Below are 20096 nucleotides of genomic sequence, written 5' to 3' on the forward strand. Positions count from 1 at the left end.
CTTGCTGTAAGTACAGAGATTTTTGTTTTCTCACTCCTCACTTTATCTAAAAAGAAGATAGTATAGGAAGATATAGGAAAATGCTTAGAGAAGGAAAAAAAAACAACATATAGAGAAGTTGTTGGAGATGCCCTCACCTTCTAGCTTTCCTTGAACTAAATCCTCGTATAAAATGTGTCACTGCTATGAGGTATGTTTTTTTGATTAATGGACAGTCACGAGGTTATTTGACTCCCACCAGGGGCCTCAGACAAGGGGACCCCTTTCACCATATTTATTTTTACTTTATGCTAAGGTTCTTTCTGCTTTACTAGAGTGTAAAGTGGCTAATAGAGATTTACAGGGAATTAAAATTTGTGAGGGTGCTCCTGCAATTCATCACCTTCTCTTTGCTGATGATAGCTTGCTTTTTGGGAAAGCTACTTTGGGTGAATGTCACCTTATTCAGTATGTTTTGAATGATTATGAGTTGCCATTTGGCTAACAGATTAATTTCTCCATGCCAAGAATAGTATTATGTTTAGTAAGAGGGTTCTTGATGCAGATAAGCTTGTTTTGGCGGGTTTTTTAGGGGGTGACAATTAAAGCTAAGTATGAGAAATATCTAGGTCTCCCTACTTATTTGGCGAGGAACTGGACAAAGTCTTTTGCTTTGGAAGAAGAATTAACAATTAGTATCTACCCATCAAATTACACTTGAAGAGTTAAGATAAAGTGATATAGAATCAATAATTAATAAAGCTAGCAGACAATCTGATCTCATCCAGGACACTCTCTGTTCTTGGATTAGCAGGCTAAAAATCAATAAATCTCTCACCTTTTCTCATTTTAATTATTATGTTTCCTGGAATCATAGCAATAAGTCAAAATTTCCGGTACAATAACTTAAATTGATCTTCCATAAACCCTAAAATATAATATTTTCCTTGATGACAGATTTCATTTTCAACAAAAAGAAAGCAATTCTAGATCCTCTCCCATGGAATTTTTGGTGGGAAAACATAAATAGACAAAAATACCCATGACAGAAAACTACATGACACTTGAGTTGACGGAGTTATTAACTACGTGTATCGGTCATACATTATGTATAAATAGTAAGTTGAGGTACCAAAGTGATTTATTTAGAAGATGAGGTACCAAAGCAAAGAATAATTTTAAGTTGGGTACTGTTTGTGATTTTTTTCTTTTCTGATAACAGTCAGTTTTTATCGATGAAACATGATTTCCTTTCGATTCTTTAAAAAAAAAAAAAAAAAACCTTGTATAAAATAAGGAAAAGGGTAAAAACTGATTTTTTTTATTTTTTATTTTTTTTAATAAAAACCTCAATAAGAGTCAAAAACTCAAAATCGCTCGAGTCCATTAAAGCTTTTCCTCTCCAAACAGGTCTCCCCTCCTCCTAATTCTATTGAGCTATTCCATTTGGTCCGATCTTCTTCCCCGCATATTTTGCAGCTTCTGTTTTCCGCTAGTCATCGTCAACTAGAATTGCCCAGATGGCTTATGAATTGACTGAGCAAAAAAGTAAGCGCTTCTTTCACTTTCCTTGCATCTTTCTTCCCCCCGCAGTTAGAATCAGAAAGCGATATATGTGGGCTCATAACCTTGAGGTTTTTGCTTCAAATTGGCAGAGGTTGGGTTGGGTCTTCTTGGGTTTGGCATCTTATTCGCATTTCTGGGTGTGGTGCTTTTCTTCGACAGAGGTTTGATTGCTCTTGGGAATGTTAGTGCTTACCTTTGGTTTTTTGAAAGCCTCAGTTTTACTTTCTACTTTGTAATATGGAGGTTTAAGTGTTTTACTTGCTTGTGTTTGTGTCGGTAAAACAGATATTTTGGTTGACTGGGGTGGCCCTTTTACTTGGTTGGCGTTCTACATTGAATGTCTTCACTAGCAAAGCACACGTAAAGGTATGAGAAAAACGAGGAACTTAGATTGAACTCGTATTAGTAATTTTCATTCCCCTTCTGTTTCTTTTCGTAAATATTTATATTCTTGCAAAAACATCATGTATCAAAGGCACATGAATGTCTCGGAAAAGAGCTACATATGAAAGTAATGCAATGGTGGTTGTCTATCACATGAATGTGCACACAATTAAAGAAATCAGGGCTATTCTATAACAAGAAAAAAAAAATCTGCCTAAACCACTAATGAAATCAAAAGACACAGCAGCATCAAAAGTATACAAGTTCACCCCAAGTTCTGAAAACTGATGTTCATAGGAAACATTAGTTTTCCTTAGCCCTGCATTCCCAACAAACTAGGAGCATCAAATGAGGACGATGCAGGAAGTATGACTTGATTTTCAACGTTCACTCGATTTTCGTTTGGCTGGAGGTGAAGTTGATAGGCCAAGGATTCTTGACAATAGCTATTCGACACATTAGATCAGTGCTTAGTTTTTACTTTTTTCTTTTTTTGTTTTGTGTGATCTGCCTCATCTTGATAGATTTTCTGTTAGAGGCCAAAAGATCAAACTATAATAGTACAAATTTACATCAGCTGACTGTAACAACTTGGGGACCTTTTTTTAGTCTGCAAGTATCCACACATCTGGAAGCAAGCTTGACATCTTGTGGCTGGGAGCTTTCTTAAGTTGCATCACCTATCCAAAGTTAAGATGCTGGATAGGATCAGTGCAATGATTTTAAATATTTGTCGAGGGAAAAAGGGTTTCTAATTTTATTGGTCCATCCCCTAATTTCACCCTGGTGGTTCTGTATATTCTTGTTGACCCTGGAAAATGTGACAAAACTGACTCTGATCTATGTGTCTCTGATAAAATTCTGTTGAGCCATTTATTTATCTATTTATCTTTATGTTAAGAGAATGTTGTTCTTCTGCAGTTGGTAACTGTTTGATGTTAAATTGTCATTTTTTGGTCAGGGTAATGGGGTAGTGACAAATTAATTTTGCATAAATGTTCTCCTTTCATCTTTTAATAAGATGTTGAGGGTTCTTTGAGATTCATATGCTACCTGGTTATGCATACTTTGAATATGAAAGAACTGGATATCTAGCTGCATTATTTTGTATAATGTAATTGCATGGTGTAGAGATACAACTTATGTTGAGTTTCTTTATTTTTGCAGGGTTCTGCATCTTTTCTGATTGGTCTCTTTTTCCTTTTTGTTCGGTGGCCAATACTTGGCATAATCTTGGAACTATATGGTTGTATCGTTCTGTTCGGGTTCGTTTCTTCTATCAACATTATGCTTCAAGTATATAATATATTCTAGGGCTAGCGAATCTCTAGAGACTTGAGAGGAATCTTGTGGTAACATTGGTACAAACACAATTGAAATGTAGAGTTTATCATAAAATCATTCTTATAAGATTTATTAATAGTTGATTTGTAGACATTAGCAGTTGAGGTATAAATACAAGCTAACAAGTTTGTGATGCAGTATAATCACTGCCTAGACACCAGGATCAACAAACTCTAAGGTATAGGCTTTAACACACAGGTTTTGTAGGGTAGAAAGTGAAAACTAAGAACTAGGATTCCCTCCCAGGTTTCTCACTCACACACAAGGGTTCACACCAACACTCCAATCTCTGGAAAACTCAAAAACACTCTGAAATTTTTATTCATCACAACATATCTGGCCACTTGGCACTTACACTTATTTATATTTGAGCAGATAGCTCATATTAACTAGCATTAAAGACTCTTTCATAGCTAGGGCTGTTACACTTCACAAAACTGAAGCATAAAAGACCTAATAAAGGAATTTAAACTCCTATCTGAAACTGAAGTAATAAAGAAACCTTAAAAATCCCAAACTGAAACTGACCCAAACTGAAACTGAAAGACAGGTGCCTAGAGACTTCTAGACTGAAAGCAATTAATCAAACCATATGGAAAGGGAATGACTAGCTGCTCTCTTTTTCCATTTCTTTCGCTCATAAACCTTAAAAGGTTTGGCTATGATGTCCTCATCAATTCTCCCCGGCTGGGAAGAACTCGCCTCCGGTGAGATAAAGCTATAGTATCTTTCCAGAATATCTGGATCGATACGCTGCAGCTCCTCCTTAGTTACCCAAGTGTTGTCAGAATCTGGTCTATCCTTCCATTTAATTAGGTACTTCTGGTAGCCACCTTATCTTGTCGAAACAACTTGCTCATCCACAATGTTTTCCACCACATCTCTCTTAGGAACTTTAGAACGAGGCAAAGGTGGGGTGATTGGTGAAAATTCAGAAGAAAATGGCAACAGAGGCGCCATAGGTTCTCTATAGGGCAGTAAGTCTTCCACATTAAAAGTAGAACTGATTCCCATTTCTGGAGGGAGTTCTAACACATATGCATTGGTTCCAACCTTTTGCAATACTTTAAAAGGTCCAATGCTGCGAGCTTGTAACTTCTTTGCCTTCCCTTTAGAGAAACGTTCAGGTCTAACTCGAACCATGACAAAGTCTCCCACTGAAAATTCCTTGAATGCTCGATGTACATCAGCAGCCTTTTTATATTGCTCATTGCTCCTGTTAATCCGACGATTAATCTCAGCATGCAGCTCATGAATATGACTTGCAAATTCATTAGCTGACTGTGATGGCCTATGTGAAACCGTCATGGGAATGAGATCTATTGGAGCTTTGGGCTTGTGACCATAAACAGCTTCGAAGGGACTCATGCCTATAGTCCGGTTAACTGAATTATTATATGCAAACTCAGCAATAGGTAAAATTGAATCCCAAGACCTGATATGCTCACCAACCAAACTTCGCAGCAGATTTCCCAAACTTCTATTCACCACTTCAGTTTGCCCATATGTTTGCGGATGGTAAGCAAATGAAAACTTGAGTTTGGTGCCCAACATGTGCCACAAAGTCTTCCAAAAATAACTCATGAATCGAACATCACGATCAGACCTATAGTTTTAGGGAAACCATGCAACCGAACAACCTCATCCATGAAAAGCTTGGCCACTTCAGAAGCATCAAATGTCTTAGAACAAGGAAGGAAATGAGCCATTTTAGAAAAACGATCCACAACCACAAAAATGGAATCATGTCACTGTGTAGTCTTAGGCAACCCAAGCACAAAATCCATGCTAATATCTTGCCAAGGAGTATGTGGGACAGGCAGCGGGGTGTATAACCCTGTGTTTTGCCATTTGTGCTTTGCCAACTGACAAGTACGGCATCGTTCAACAACTTTAGCAACATCACATTTGAGACTAGGCCAATAGAAGCAATCCTCCACAAGAGCAATGGTTTTGTCTCTCCCAAAATGTCCAGCGATCCCACCAGCATGTAGCTCTAAAATTAGGAAGTCTCTTACCGATGTGCAAAGAATACAAAGTTTGGTTCCTTTGAAAAGAAACCCATCTTGTAGAACAAACTCAATGCTTTTGGATTGCTTTTCCAAGAGAGCTGAATATATTCTTCCAAAGTCTGGACAACTCAAATACTCTTCTTTCAGATTATCGAATCCAGCCACTTCCACACTCATAGTGTGTAAAAGTGAGTTCCTGCGGCTAAGAGCATCTGCTACTTTATTCTCCACTCCAGATTTATGCTTCAGCACAAAAGTATACTCTTGAATAAATTCAGCCCATTTTGCATGTCGTGGGTTTAATCTCTTCTGTGAATTGAGATATCGCAAAGCCTCATGATCAGAATACAAGACAAATTCTTGTGGCAGCAAGTAATGTCTCCAATACCGTAAGGATTGAACCACTGCATAAAATTCTTTGTCATAGGTAGAGTACTTCTGCTTGGCTTCATTCAACTTCTCGCTGAAATATGCAATAGGATGCCCCTCTTGACTTAGAACTCCACCAATTCCAACACCTGAAGCATCACATGTAACCTCAAAAGGCTTTGTAAAATCAGGAAGGCGCATAACAAGAGCATTAATCATTCTGGTTTTGATCTCCTGAAATGCCTTTGCAGCTGCAGTTGTCTACCGAAACTCCCCTTTCTTTATGCAATTAGTAATGGGAGCCATGATAGAACTGAATCCAGCAATGAATCGACGATAAAAGGTAGCCAATCCATGAAAACTACGCACCTCATGTATGTTTTTTGGTTCTGCCCAATCAGCAAGCCTTGACTTTCTCTGGATCTGCTTGCATTCCCTTTGACGACACAACAAATCCCAAAAAGATAACTTCATTGGACATGAATGAGCACTTTTTAAGGTTTGCAAACAACTTCTCTCTTCTAAGAGCCATGAACGGCCTCAAAACTTGTGTCATAACTCTCATGAAAGTGCTAGGTGCGTTCGTTAGTCCAAATGGCATGACTAACAATTCATACAAACCATCCTTTGTCTTGAAGGCTGTTTTCCATTCATCTCCAGGTCTGATGTGGATCTGGTGATAGCCACTCTTCAAATCAATCTTGGAAAAGATAGTAGCTCCTGCCATCATGTCCAGCATGTCATCAAGTCTCGGTATTGGAAACCGATATTTGACTGTGATTTTGTTGATGGTTCTGCTATCCACACACATTCTCCAAGAGCCATCCTTTTTTGATGTGAGAAGGGCAGGAACAGTACATGGGCTAAGGCTCTCCCGAATGAACCCTTTTGCAAGAAGCTCATCAACCTGCCTTTTCAATTCTACATGCTCGGTTGGATTCATCCGATAATGTGGTAAATTCGGTAATGTTGCTCTAGGGACCAAATCAATCGCATGTTGAATATCCCGGAGAGGAGGAAGTTCATTTGGAAGGTCCTCGGCAAATACATCCGTAAACTGTTCAAGGATTGATTTCACATCCGAGGGCAACTCCAAACTAGTCAAAGGGTGAGATTCCTTTGCAATCAATATAAAAATAACAGAATCACCTGTTGTCTCCCTTGCAAAGTGTCTTGGAATGATGATATTAAGGGATTTTGGTTGTTGTCCTCCCTTGCTATGTGTTGGTTGAGGTACTGGTCTGGGCTAGATTGGGTTCAACTTGATGTGCTTTCCTTCATGAATAAAGGAGCATGAGTTGGCACGGCCCGAAATGGTTACATCCAGATCATACAACCATGGTCTGCCCAAAAGAATGTGTCCCACGTCCATCGGCACCACATCACACCAAACAGTATCCTTGTAAGATGAAAACTGAATAGGAACTTGACATCGCTGTGTCACGGGAATGGAAGACTTGTCAATCCATGCCACACGATAAGGTTGAGGATGATCAGCAGCGGTTAAACCCAGTTTAGAGATGGTTTGAGGGGAGACAACATTGATGCAGCTTCCGTTGTCAATGATGACCTTATAACTTTTGTCTCCACACTTGACATAAGTGTGAAAAATGTTTGTTCTTCGCCAATCTTCAATACTCTTAGGTTGAGTCAAAGTGCATCTAACCACAGTCATTCTTGGTTGAACAATGTCTATAGGTTCACCCTCCAAATCATCATCAGTAGCTGGAATTTCAGGCTCATAAACTTCTTCCTCCAATTCTCCTTGAGCATCAGCCTCTTCTTCTGTGCTTGCTGCAAACAAACTTCAAGTTTGCTCTTTAGTTGGGCATTGACCAGCATAGTGACCATAACCTTGACATCTATAGCACCTTATAGATCCCCCTCCTCGCATACCAGATTGTAATCCCTTTTCTTTTTCAGCTTTCACCAGCGAATTGGAAGTATTGGAGCCCTTAGAGAATGGAGACGGTTTTGTTCCAGAGATGCTAGGACGAAACTCAGAGTTCCGTTGATCAACCCGCTTGTACACAGGGGTTGTAGGGGTCTTCAAGTAGCGCTTCAATTCCAGCACTAATTGATAAGCTCGCTCTAATGAATGTACATCATGAGGAATCAGCTCTCTTTGAAGTTCTGGACGAAGACCTGTTCTGAAACGAGCAAGAGTTACTGATGGGTCTTCGGTGATGTTACATCTCACCATAAATTCTTCAAACTTATCAATATAATCAGCAGCTGTCATGCTTCCTTGACGAAGAGATTGCCACTGGTCAAGCAAGCGTTCCTTGTAAGACAAAGGAACATACTTCTCCTTCAGCCTTTCTTTCATCTCATCCCAATGAGCAATAGGATCTTCACCATCTCTCGCAATTCGTCTTTCCACATTAGACCACCAATCTCGAGCCTTGCCCACCAATTTCATCTTTGCAAACCTTATCCTACGATCTTCAGGCAACTCATACCATTCAAAATAATTATCCATGTCTGATAACCAATCCAAGAAAACCTTTGCATTCAGCTGGCCATAAAAACTAGGAGCTTCAATCCTCATAGACTTCATTGCCTTTTCTTCAGGATCATGTCCATTTTGCCCATTGTTATGTGGAACATTTTGTCTGCGAACATTCCTTCTAGGTTGCATCCTTGGTCCCCCACGTACACTCTCTTCTTCATTGTAGATGGAAGCTTCAATCTCTGCCAAACGACGGTCAGAAGCAACGGCTTGATCTTGTATTCTGGTCTCAAGATGACCAATTTGGGCGGCTAAACCTTCTATTGCTTTAGCCAAAGTTTCAAGGTCCATGGCTAAATGAAGTTTCTTTTGGCTGGAGCTAGGAGACACCAGAGCTTGTCCAGCTCTGATACCAAAACTGATGCAGTATAATCACTGCCTAGACACCAGGATCAACAAACTCTTAAGGTATAGGCTTTAACACACAGGTTTTGTAGGGTAGAAAGTGAAAACTAAGAACTAGGATTCCCGCCCAGGTTTCTCACTCACACACAAGGCTTCACACCAACACTCCAATCTCTGGAAAACTCAGAAACACTGAAATTTTTATTCATCACAACATATCTGGCCACTTGGCACTTACACTTATTTATATTTGAGCAGATCGCTCATATTAACTAGCATTAAAGACTCTTTCATAGCTAGGGCTGTTACACTTCACAAAACTGAAGCATAAAAGACCTAATAAAGGAATTTAAACTCCTATCTGAAACTGAAGTAATAAAGAAACCTTAAAAATCCCAAACTGAAACTGACCCAAACTAAAACTGAAAGACACCTGCCTAGAGACTTCTAGACTGAAAGCAATTAATCAAACCATATGGAAAGGGAATGACTAGCTGCTCTCTTTTTCCATTTCTTTCGCTCATAAACCTTAAAAGGTTTGGCTATGATGTCCTCATCAGTTTGTCTCCTTGGACCTTAGAAACGTGCGCGTGGCCACACACACACACACTCTCTCTCTCTCTCTCTCTCTGTCCCTCCCTACCTCATAAATTATTCACAGTTTTTTTTTTTTTTGAGATTCATTTTGGAGCTTTAAGGGGCTCTAGGATAATCATCTATGATCTATGTTTGTGGCCCTTCTGGGTTACTGGATTAATTCGAATGAAGTTATAGTAGACTTATCTTTGGGTTAGGAGATAAAAGTTTCAAAAATGAGAAAGTTTTCCCTTCGAATGGTGATTTCAGATCATTGTGCAGTATTATTGTATAGAAATACTGTTACGAGGGGCCAGAATCTTATAGATCTGAAACATGTGGATGGAGCATCCTTCCCTTTAGAAGAAAATAAAGGAGTGTTGGGATTAGGGGTGTTTCTAAGGACAGATTTAATTTATGCAGAAGCTTGAAGCTTTTTTAAAAAAAAGATCAAAGTAGTGGCGTAAGGGCTTGGGACTTGAGTTAGAAAAAATATAGGTTAGAGCAAAACTAAAAGATCTGCTTTAAAAGAGCGCTGAAAGATTACTAGAGAGAAGTCTTTTGGGTGGATTAGTCAGTAGAGAGGAGATCCCCTAGAGGCAACGATCAAAAGTGGTATGGTGACTGGTTATAGAAAGGGACTACCATATTCTGTCAGAGTTCCAAATGGGAGTAGGAAGAAGAATATTGTTGAAACACTGGAGGAGAGGGCGTGGTAGTTGACATTGTGGGATTCTATGCATATCTGAATTCAAGCTCAGGATGGGGATTTTGATGTGCTGAATTACTCAATATATCTGAAAATCAAGTGAAGTGTCTGGAAAGGCGTTTTGAGGAGGGGGATGCCAATAGGGCAATATCAGCTTGCTTTTTCGAGGATATATTGCCAGGACATGATGTATTTACCATGTTATATTATCAAGGGGATGGGAGTTTTAAAGGTGAATTTGATCCAGGTGTTTGGGGGATTTTCCTTTTTACAGCAATGGCTTACTCAAAGCTGTCAGTGTCACAAATGACACTTACATTTGTATCATTCCAATGAAAGTTAAGTCTTTGAATATTGAGGACTATAGGATTAGCTCAGTTTCCTGTCTTTTCAAGTTAATTGCTAAAGTGCTAGCTGCTAGGCTCCAAGAGTTTCTAAGTGTTACTATTTCTTGTGCTGAGGGCGCCTTTGTGAAAAATATACAAATCACAGTGAGCTAGTTGAGTAAATAAGAAGAAGTCTAAAGGCTTGGTGCTCAAAATAGGTTTTGAGAAAGCCTAATGATCATGTGAAATGGGATTTGTTGAATATTTGCTGGGAAAGATGGGTAAGATCTGCCAACTTTTTGGTTCTGGAGGGTTGGACTGATAATTTTCCGGACTTCTCCAGCACCCATCTTCCTGTAGCCTCTTTATTGGTGTATAAACTAAACCCATCTCAGACCTGTGACAATCTAGCTGACTAACCCAACTTCCTCGTCCCTTAGATTCCTTCTGAAACCAAAATCCTAGCTCACCTTGCAATTGTGACCCATCCGTCCAATAATAAGTTGTGCGAGTTTTTATATTATGGCCTATAGTTAAGTTGTATGAGTTTACTAGTTTCAAGAAAGAAATTCAAGTATTCATATTTGAGTTTACTGCATCCCCTTATTTATAAAGGTGTATTGATTCCTTTTCTTTTCTTTTGCTCTTGTAGTGGTTTTTGGCCAACTATAAAGGTGTTCCTCTGTGAAGTTCCATTTTTGGGATGGGTTATACGATATATGTTCTGGTGAGTAGAACTTTATGTTGTTTTATTGTTATGGTCTATGCTTCAGAGCCTTCTTATGTTTACTGGATGTTCAAATTGAATAGACCTCATAATTTAATTGTTTCCATGGAAGGAATCAAGCTTTACTTGGTGACAGCTTTCATGTTTACTCATAATTATATTCTTTTCTTTTCCTTGTTTTTATGCAGAGGAATATCACTGTAGAGGTCAAGTCTACCGCATTTATTCGTTATAAAAATTCCATGTGTGCACTGCAAAGACCTTTGCTGTAGAAAGAATGTCACTTTTTTTTGGATGTGCATGGTCGGGTATAGGTTATTGTGGAAAATGCTGTGGCAAAAGATGTATTATCAGAATTGGCATGGAAGAAGGTACGGTAGGGTTTTAATATCACATGCTTTGCTTCTGAGGAGAATAGGTTGGGAGTTAACTTAAAGATGAATTGTTAGGCAACTGGATTGTGAAAGTGAAAAGGTTTAGTTATTAGAAAGCTATGTTATCTGTTCATAAGGAAAATATAAGCTCATATGATTTTTTAATGGTTGAGCACTTGAGCATGTAGAAGAAATCCTTGCATCAGCTTTAATTGTAGTTGTTTCACTTACTTGAATCCACGCGTTGCCCTCAATTTTTTTATTATTAGTATTATAACTACTATTATTTTATTTTTTTTGTTTAAAGGTTGCTCTCAGAGTCTCTGTTCTTTGAACTTGAATTACCTGTAGTTGTAGTTTCAATTTTAGCAATAATGTTCTTATAGTTACTAGGCCGGGCTGTTCCCTGGGGCATATACAGTACCTTTGATGCGTCTATGCCTGCGTCACCTTGCGCTTTGCGTGTTTGTGTGCCATGCATGGGGTGAAGCTCAGATTCCTCCAAGGGATGTGTCTGGACCCCGTTCTCGTTAATATGACCCTGCATATTTGTTGGTAAACATTAGATGCAAAGTTGCAAACTTTGGTGCTTTTATTACACCTGGTTTTGGTGGATCCAACCTGAAACTCTTCTCAGGTGCTTTCTTAATGTGGTGCTAGCTGCTTCAGCAATCTTGGGCTGCTTCTTCTCAGAACAGTAATATGGACTAGTTTATGCCATTTTAGAGGAGAGGAATGCCCAAAAATATGGGAATAAAGTTGAAATCCTTGTTCTTTTCAGGATCATTATGGCTAGAATTCTTTGTCTGTGTCCTTTAAAAATTGGTCGCTGCCCAGCAAGCATGGAAACGACGTCACACTATTGATGGAGTTTATGTTGGTAAACCCAGTTGACTACTCCAATGATCTTCCTCGCGTATTCAAGACAGGCTTTTTTACTTTAAATGTTGGGTTTCATTGGCTGGCATGTTTTTCGTTTGGTCATGGTTTTCGGTTGTCTATTGTTCTTTGGTAACACAACCTTCTGATGGTGCCCATCTCAGCAGATATAGAATCCTGGTGGGTTTGGGATTTGAGTATGGGAACCAGGTTGTATCCGGATTTCAGGCTCTAATTGAATTTGGTGCGTGTTTTGGGTGCTTTACAAGTCTGGATCTGGAGTCAATCTAGATCAAATTTTCATGCACTCTTCGGTTTTGGGATTTGAGTTTTCTGTCACCCCACTTCTAGTATAAGAACATGGATTTCTAGTACATATAAATCCAAAATTGTAAAGGAAATCCTTTGTAGGTGGGAGGTATTACTTATTTCTTAGTTGGGCCCATTTGTATGGTTTCTCTAGGATTGTATATTTGTCTCTATCATCGGAGATGCTAGTTTTGAATTTATATGCAACTAACCGTACTTACACACTAGTAACTATTTGTTAGTCAAAATTAAAGTAAAAGAAAAAAATTGTCATCTTTTTGTCAAAAAAATAAAATGATTTAGTAATGCATCTGGAACAACATCACACACTCTAAGCTACTCAGGCTTACTCACATAAGGGATAATTTTAAAGGACTGTGAGAGACAAATGTATCTCAACTACATGTATTAAATTAAAAGGCTGAAATTATAAAAACTTAAAAATATGCATTTGTTTTTGGTTGTCAGATTCACTTGTTCCTCACAGTCCATTAAAAACTGTTTCTCAGGTGAACAGGCCTCAAAAGTTACCAACAATAGAATGCAGAGAATTTGAGGGTAAAGAAAATTCATAGAATACGTCCATGAGACAATATATCTGACCCATAGTCTAAAAATAAAAACTTGGCTCAAAAACAATAATCTTTTTAAAATAAAAAATAAATGGATGGTGCCCTCAAACCTTGATTAATGAAACTACTAAATACAAAAGGGGAGAAAAGGGAGGGGGGGGAGGGATATTGAGCCTAAACCTCTGATTATAATAAGTATCTAGAGAACATTCTAAAATTATATCAGCAGTCTCTACCAAAAAAAAAAAAAATTCAACCAGGCACCAACTAGCTAAGAGTGTTGTACTGACTACTCTATATGCTTTGACATAGAAGTTACATAATGGAAAAATAACTCGATTACAATAATCTTTTTCTTTTTCTTTTAACAAATGGCTGGTGCGGTTTCCCTCAAACCTTGATTAATGAAACTACCGAATACAAAAAAGGGGGAGAGGGGCAGGTATTGAGCCTAAACCTCTTATTATAATAAGCATCTAAAGAACGTTATAAAATTATATCAGCAGTCTCTACCAAAAAAAAATATTCAACCAGGCACCAATTAGCAAAGAGTGCTCTACTAGCTACACTATATGCTTTGACATAGCGGTTACATAACGGAAAGATATCTTGATAAGTGACTCGATTATGATATAGCATGATTACCAAAAGCACCATTTTCCTACTATGTTGTCGCTGGAGAATAAATCTGATGGCACTTGGTCTTATCATGCCACTAGAAGGCTGCGATCATTTGATGAAGTAAGGAACTCACCGCCTACCTAGAGCAGATAAAGCACTTTGAGTGCACACACAAGAAAACAGTCTGACTAGCCTTACACATTACATATAGAGACTTATTGCTTGCAAAATGCGCAAAACAACTAAACAACGTAAAACATTAAAAGCATTTAAGGAAAAAAAAATTAGCCTAGGCAAGACCGACAAAGTGAGCCCAAACCTCATCTCCAGCCCATATCGAGCCCACATGTAGCATCCAAGCGCAAAAGACCAAACTAGCAAGGTATCCAGCCCTCTCGACCCAAATCAGCAGCTGCATCGTCCAGCCACCAAAACTGCCTTCCCACCACTAGTGTCGGGCCACCATCATCGTCCAACCATCGGCGAACTACTTCAAGCATCTCACTCCACCCAACACCAACTGGAACATGGAAACTCTACAGCAGGATCCAAATCAAACCTCACCCAATAAGTCATCGATCCCACCGACCTTCGATACCGGGCATTGAATCTAGCCCACCAACCTCTAACCACCACCAGACGCCACTCCAAGCCAACAAAAGCCCATTTCTTCTCTGATCCCAGCTCCCATCCACGACTCAGCCACTCCCTTTGACCGAGGGAGACGAACCAAAACACCTTTTGATCCAATCTCTGAGCACACATCCCTGAAACAAACCATCAGTCTAGCCTCACCCATCATGTACTGGCTAGGCCAGAGGTAATTGGTGGCGCCGAGGCGCAGTCGGACATGCACTAGCATAGACAAAGGCATGCTCTAGGGTTTTCCTCTAGAGAGAGAGTTTTTTTTTTTAAGAGAGATAGGCTCACGAACAATAATCTAGCAATACGATATGCTTTATTATTATTGATATATACTTGATGATGTAGAACAGCATCACATGCAAAGAAGCATTAAGTTGTCTTAGTCACTGTCCCTGGAATTTCTTCCACTAATCTATTTAGTTGCGTAAGAGGCTCGTCATTGTTAGTGACATTTCTTTTCTCCAAGTAATCAATTAGTTTCCAAATAGAGTAAAGTAACCATAAAAATAAGGGAAAATAATAATAATAATAAATAAATAAATAAAGATTCCTTTCAAAAAAAAAAATTATCCCCGTTTTTAGAGAAAGAAGTTTAGTAGCTAAAACTACCCTCATCTATCAGCAACTGTTCGCTAGCTTTTCATGATTACTTTAGCAAAAGGGATTGAACTTCACACTCTTTATTTTACAATCTACAGTCCATGTTTCATTTTTTAGTGACTTAAATTTTTGTCTTTCATAACTTAGTTTTGTCTTTATATATGAATTTTAATGAAAAAGGGAAAAGAGTGTGGATTGTAAAATTGGGAGTGTGGATTTCACCCCCTTAAAAAATAGATGTTAGACCTTGATGAAGATTAGGTTTGCCCCAAACTTTCATGATTAGCATTTCACTGTCTACAAAACATTTCCTTTTAGATCATATTACATTTAGGGCTGTCAATTCCGACACGACTCGAAACCCGCACGAAATAAAGCGGGTTGAACCCGCACGATTAAAAAGCGGGTTGGCGATGGATCAACCCGTCATGACCCATTTAATAAATAAATGGGTCGGCCATGGGTCAACCCGCCAACACGAAGTGAACCCGTATAACCCAATTGTGCTATGTTTCTTCTTGAAATTTTGGACGTTCAGAGTATTTTATCATAGGATTGGACAATTTGAAATATTTCACTTTTTAATTATTGGATTTAATTATTTATGAATTATATATAATTATTTATATTCTTCGTCTTGTGGAGTTTTTAGTGAATTTAATCAATTAATGCAATTTTTTAGTTAAATGGGTCTCATTGTTAACGCTTAAATGAGTAATTTTGTCTAACAAGACACGACTTATTTATTAAATGGATTAAGCGAGTTGGAAATGGATAATCAGTTTAATAAATGGGTTGGGTTTGAGTTTATATTTTGCGACACGACAAATACCTTAACTCGATACGACCCATTGATAGCCCTAATTACATTTATAGGAGAGAAATATAGTGCCAAGTTTAAAAGACCACATTAACAAACAATAAAGTTTTATAAATTCGTTTCAAGTCAGATAGAGCAAGCAACAGAGACGAGTGAAATCCAACCTAAACTACATATGAAAACAAAGACATATATTGAGAAATATTGGTACTTATAGTGGACATATATGAAAAAAACAAATATGAAAACAAAGACATATATAGAAAGTTTAACCTATAAATAGTATAGTATACCTCCGTATAGGTGTAAAAATTGGATAAATTAATTACACTGCAGCTGCAAACTGCTTGACTGGCATCATGATTATAACTGCATCAACCAGAGCAGGAGCTTAGCTGGTTCCATGCATATTACAAAGTATATTCATTGTTTCTCACTTAATTGCAATGATTGAGCTTTATAATTCTTTGATTTAGAATCAAAAACTTCAAAGCCAAAGAAGGATTAGGGTTTGTAAAACGAAAACGAAAACCAGAAAAATGAGTGTTGTGTTGTTTTAGTCTGAGAATGGATCTGGCAGCATAAATCGGGAACGAAAAGAATAAAACTAGTGAGTTTAATTTTTTGTATGTAACCACATGTATATCTGAATAGCATTTAAGAAAAGGAGGTGAATGCAAATAAGAAAATTCGCTGAGAATTAAATTAAGTTGGCGTAGAGTTGGAGAGTTCTGAGGTGGTGTGTCTGTATTGGTCTCTTAAATGCTTTGATGGAGCTACAGAGTTAGATTTCGAGGCATTGAAGTGATATCTACTTGCCACCTTAAATGCTTTGGCCTGCCCTCCTCTCTTTAATGCATGGCTTCTATCTGATCGACGAACCCAATTTTAATAACACTCTTTAACTAATTCCTTTGCAACTCTTGAATAATCAAAGGCGGAGGGATTAAATTTGGTTTTGTATTATCCCAAATTTAAAGTTTCCTCTCGTTCGATCGATATCCTTCTTTTGTTTTGGAGGGGAGATGGAACTTACAGAGCTCTCTTTAGCTCCAACGATATCTGCAGAAAGCAAGAACATGAATACTAGCAGGAAGAAGAGGAAGCTTTTTGAAGATGATTACCTCCTGATGAAGATTAATGAAACATCAGTAGTTCGTACAAGTCATGTTGATCTCGAGCTTGAAAACCCTTTGCCATTGGATTGGGAGCAGTGCCTTGATCTTAAGGCAACTAAATATATATATCTCTCTAGCTAAATTTTTCTATCAGTTCGTATTTTTTCAATTTCGATCAAGTACATCTTCTACAACTAGTTATCTCGATCATAATGTATATTTTAATACTGGTGTTGCAGTCGGGAAAAGTGTACTATTTGAACAGAAAGACATCGGAAAAGAGTTGGAAGCGGCCATTAAAGGAGGATCAGGAGGAAGCACATCTGGACCTTGAGCTCCACATCTCGAGCACCTTCTCGGCCGATGATTCGTGTTCGGAGCAGCGACGTTGCCGAAGAAGCTCAAAGAAAGTAACTGCCGAAGAGGCGGTGATCGGCAGTAGCAATAATAATATGATGCTGGCTTTGGCTTGTTTGAATTGCCATCTGCTTGTGATACTCTCCAAGTCTTCTCCTTGTTGCCCCAACTGCAAATATGTCCACTCATTTCCACTTCCAAGTGCCAACCAAAATCTCAACTCAAGTCCTTCAACTTGGTCGATCGAGCTAGCATTATCTAACTCAGATTAGGGAATTGTAGTAACGAGGTATGTTAATTGGTTTGCATTCTTGTATATATTCAAATAAATAAAAGATATGCACAGCCACTCCATTCCCAATTTAGTTTGGTTATTTGTTATCCTAACAAACAACTAATTGTGTTTCGTAAAGTTGGAAAATTTTAACAGGTGTTTTTTTTTTTTTTTTTGAAAAGAAAAGTTCATTGAATTTGCGATGTGTAGACAGATGGTTGGTTAGAGAAACATCAATAAATTACATATTTTTTTAACTTAAGACGTTGGATTATTTGTTAATAATAATGTTCAAGTACATCGACCATTTGTTGACAAGGAGGAACTGTATGAAAGTATATTAAAATAGGTTCTCAGAGACAACAAGCTAATGTCTAAATAGTAATCTTTTATTGCACTACTACTCACCATTAGCAAGGCAAGATGCTATTAAGAGGAACGTAAAGTAGCAGTGAAACCGATGACAATTAGATGCCACCAACAAGCATCCCTGTATAGTAAACACCATGAGCAAATTCCAAATCGGACCCGGATCCTAAATTGAGCATCAGATTCAACAAGCTAAACACCATCCCCACGTAGAACCATGGTCACCATTCATCACGACAAGTAGAGCATGCCATGCAATCCCCAAAAGTTGAAAAGCCGAATCCCTATGGTTGATCAAAGACGGAGGAGGGGCTAGGAAAAATTCATAGTTGTTGCTAACGAAGAGGACCCACAATTAATACAACAAGAATCTCCACCGTCAACGAACTTCAAAATTATTCTAGGAGCGGATCAAGGCCAGCCTGAGAGTTTCCTAAGGTGAATAATCAAAATGTCGCCTCTTATGAATTCGATATATAGCAATGAAATTTTTTTTTATCCTTTCTTGAATATTTTTATGCTTTGTTATTCACACACACACAGAGGATAAGAAGCGGACCTCCGCAATGCTTAAAAAATGCAGACGTCCATACTTTTGTCGCGATCAGGTGCTAAAGGCGGCGTGGCTCTTGTCGGACGGAGACCAGACGTCGATCTTGAACTTCTTCTCGCCGGTGGACTCACCGGCTACCAGTTTGCAATCCACGTTGATCGAGCTTGAAGATTCAAGTGAGGTTGCTGCTCAAAACCTTCGATCTCTATCTCCTTAGCCATGAAAACGTTCGGGATGCCCCTGCCCTCCGTCCGGCAAGAGACGTGCCGCCTGATAGCGTAGAAAGCATGGATGTCTACACTTTTGCAGCAGTGCGGACGTCCGCCTCAGAACTGGCCTATATATATCAAGGCCCTTCCATTAAGGAATCCTTTTTTTTGGTCATTTTAAGGGATTCCTTGTGGGACCCACTTTTCTATCTTATTTTAGCATCTTGACCGTTCAGTTTTTAGGTCCTAATGTATAGATCATTTCTGCAAATTTTCAGCCAAGTTGATAATCATTAAGGTATCGAACTAGGTTAAATCAATGGACGAACCGAATCTGTCCAACTTGAACGGTTCGTGTTTTAATTGTAAATTGCAGTTATGAGTGCCTTAATGATTACCAATTTGGCTGAAACTTTATAGAGACGATCTACTCATATATACCTAAAAATTGAATGGTTAAAATGTAAATATGTGATCGAAAAGTGGGTCTAATGAGCGATCCCTCAAGTATTTCCTCCACCGCCACCGTAGCCTTCCGCGATTACCAAATCGGCGGTCAACTCCGGCCGCCTCAGTTTGGTTTCAAGGACCCAGTTTTTGTAAGTAAAGTGCAGAAAGCTGACTGTGAAATCCAACAACCCTCTTCTCCATCTACTCGGACCATTATACCCCTCCATGACCTTCCCAGAACCCCAAAGGCAGCTTCACCAAAAAGCCAAACCAAGTGAGCGACCGACTATCTATACCTTAGTTGTCTTCCATGGCCGCTCTTTCTTGGAAAACCCATCACCCGTATCTCTTACTTTATATACCTTTTGAACAACACTATAAATGATACTAATTTTCAGTTTTACCCCCATATATAATGGAACACCTAGCCCCAAATCGAACCCATGAACATGAAGAATTATTTGAAGGTTCAAATATCATACCATTGAGAGAGGAACCTTAAAATATGGATTGCAAAACAACAAATCTCAAGTTGCAATATCAAATATTTGAGAGAGAAAGAGTCCAATTTGTTGATACCCAATTGATAAAATTGATGCAAGAAGATGGGTTGGGGTGGTTGATAGTGGCTGGCAATGGCAAGGCTCAGAACTTGGGAGGGGTTGTTGATGAACGCTGAATGAAGACGAGAAAGTGGGCACAAAGAAGACAGAACAGAGAGAGTCATTGTATTTTCACTATTTTGAGTTTTGATGAAAAGAAAAATAAGTCAAAATTGATTTACTGTACTTGAATACATGAAGTACCAGTTTTACCCTTCAAAAGTTAATGGGATTAACGTTTTTATTGCTCATAGGTATGCTTAAATCTTCAGGTACCATTTTGATATTTCCCAAAACTTAGGTATGAAAATTAATAGTCTGAAAAAGTTCAAGTACTATTTGGACGATTTTCCCATTTAAGATTGTAAAATATTACCAAGAACATATGAAGAAGATTCTGACTAGGGTTTACAATTAATAACATGGTTTTCACTTTATCTCCTTCAGTTATCATTAAATCAAATACGTATAGTCATAAGGATTTTGTAATGCAAA

General features: G+C 38.4%; 2 protein-coding genes across 2 annotated transcripts; both read left to right on the plus strand.

Moving 5' to 3' along the window:
- The first annotated feature begins 1346 nt into the window (after positions 1 to 1346).
- On the plus strand, positions 1347 to 11459 carry LOC112198458 (vesicle transport protein GOT1). Its single transcript, XM_024339584.2, has 6 exons — positions 1347 to 1527; positions 1635 to 1726; positions 1831 to 1911; positions 3097 to 3194; positions 10775 to 10849; positions 11038 to 11459. Coding segments are annotated over exons 1-6 (375 nt in total). The 5' UTR covers positions 1347 to 1499; the 3' UTR covers positions 11039 to 11459.
- Positions 11460 to 16486: 5027 nt separating this feature from the next.
- Positions 16487 to 17505, plus strand: LOC112200744. Its single transcript, XM_024341752.2, has 2 exons — positions 16487 to 16898; positions 17027 to 17505. Exons 1-2 carry the CDS (start codon positions 16695 to 16697, stop codon positions 17414 to 17416), a joined length of 594 nt encoding a protein of 197 aa, XP_024197520.1. The 5' UTR covers positions 16487 to 16694; the 3' UTR covers positions 17417 to 17505.
- Positions 17506 to 20096: the final 2591 nt, after the last annotated feature.

This window comes from Rosa chinensis, chromosome 4, assembly GCF_002994745.2.
Source record: "Rosa chinensis cultivar Old Blush chromosome 4, RchiOBHm-V2, whole genome shotgun sequence".
Lineage (NCBI taxonomy): Eukaryota > Viridiplantae > Streptophyta > Magnoliopsida > Rosales > Rosaceae > Rosa > Rosa chinensis.

Coding starts and splice junctions, on each gene's coding strand:
- LOC112198458 (XM_024339584.2), top strand. CDS start 1,500: ATGGCTTATGAATTGACTGAGCAAAAAA. Junction 1,528..1,634: donor TGAATTGACTGAGCAAAAAA/GTAAGCGCTTCT, acceptor TCAAATTGGCAG/AGGTTGGGTTGGGTCTTCTT. Junction 3,195..10,774: donor GGTTGTATCGTTCTGTTCGG/GTTCGTTTCTTC, acceptor TTGCTCTTGTAG/TGGTTTTTGGCCAACTATAA.
- LOC112200744 (XM_024341752.2), top strand. CDS start 16,695: ATGGAACTTACAGAGCTCTCTTTAGCTCCAACGATATCTGCAGAAAGC. Junction 16,899..17,026: donor AGCAGTGCCTTGATCTTAAG/GCAACTAAATAT, acceptor CTGGTGTTGCAG/TCGGGAAAAGTGTACTATTT.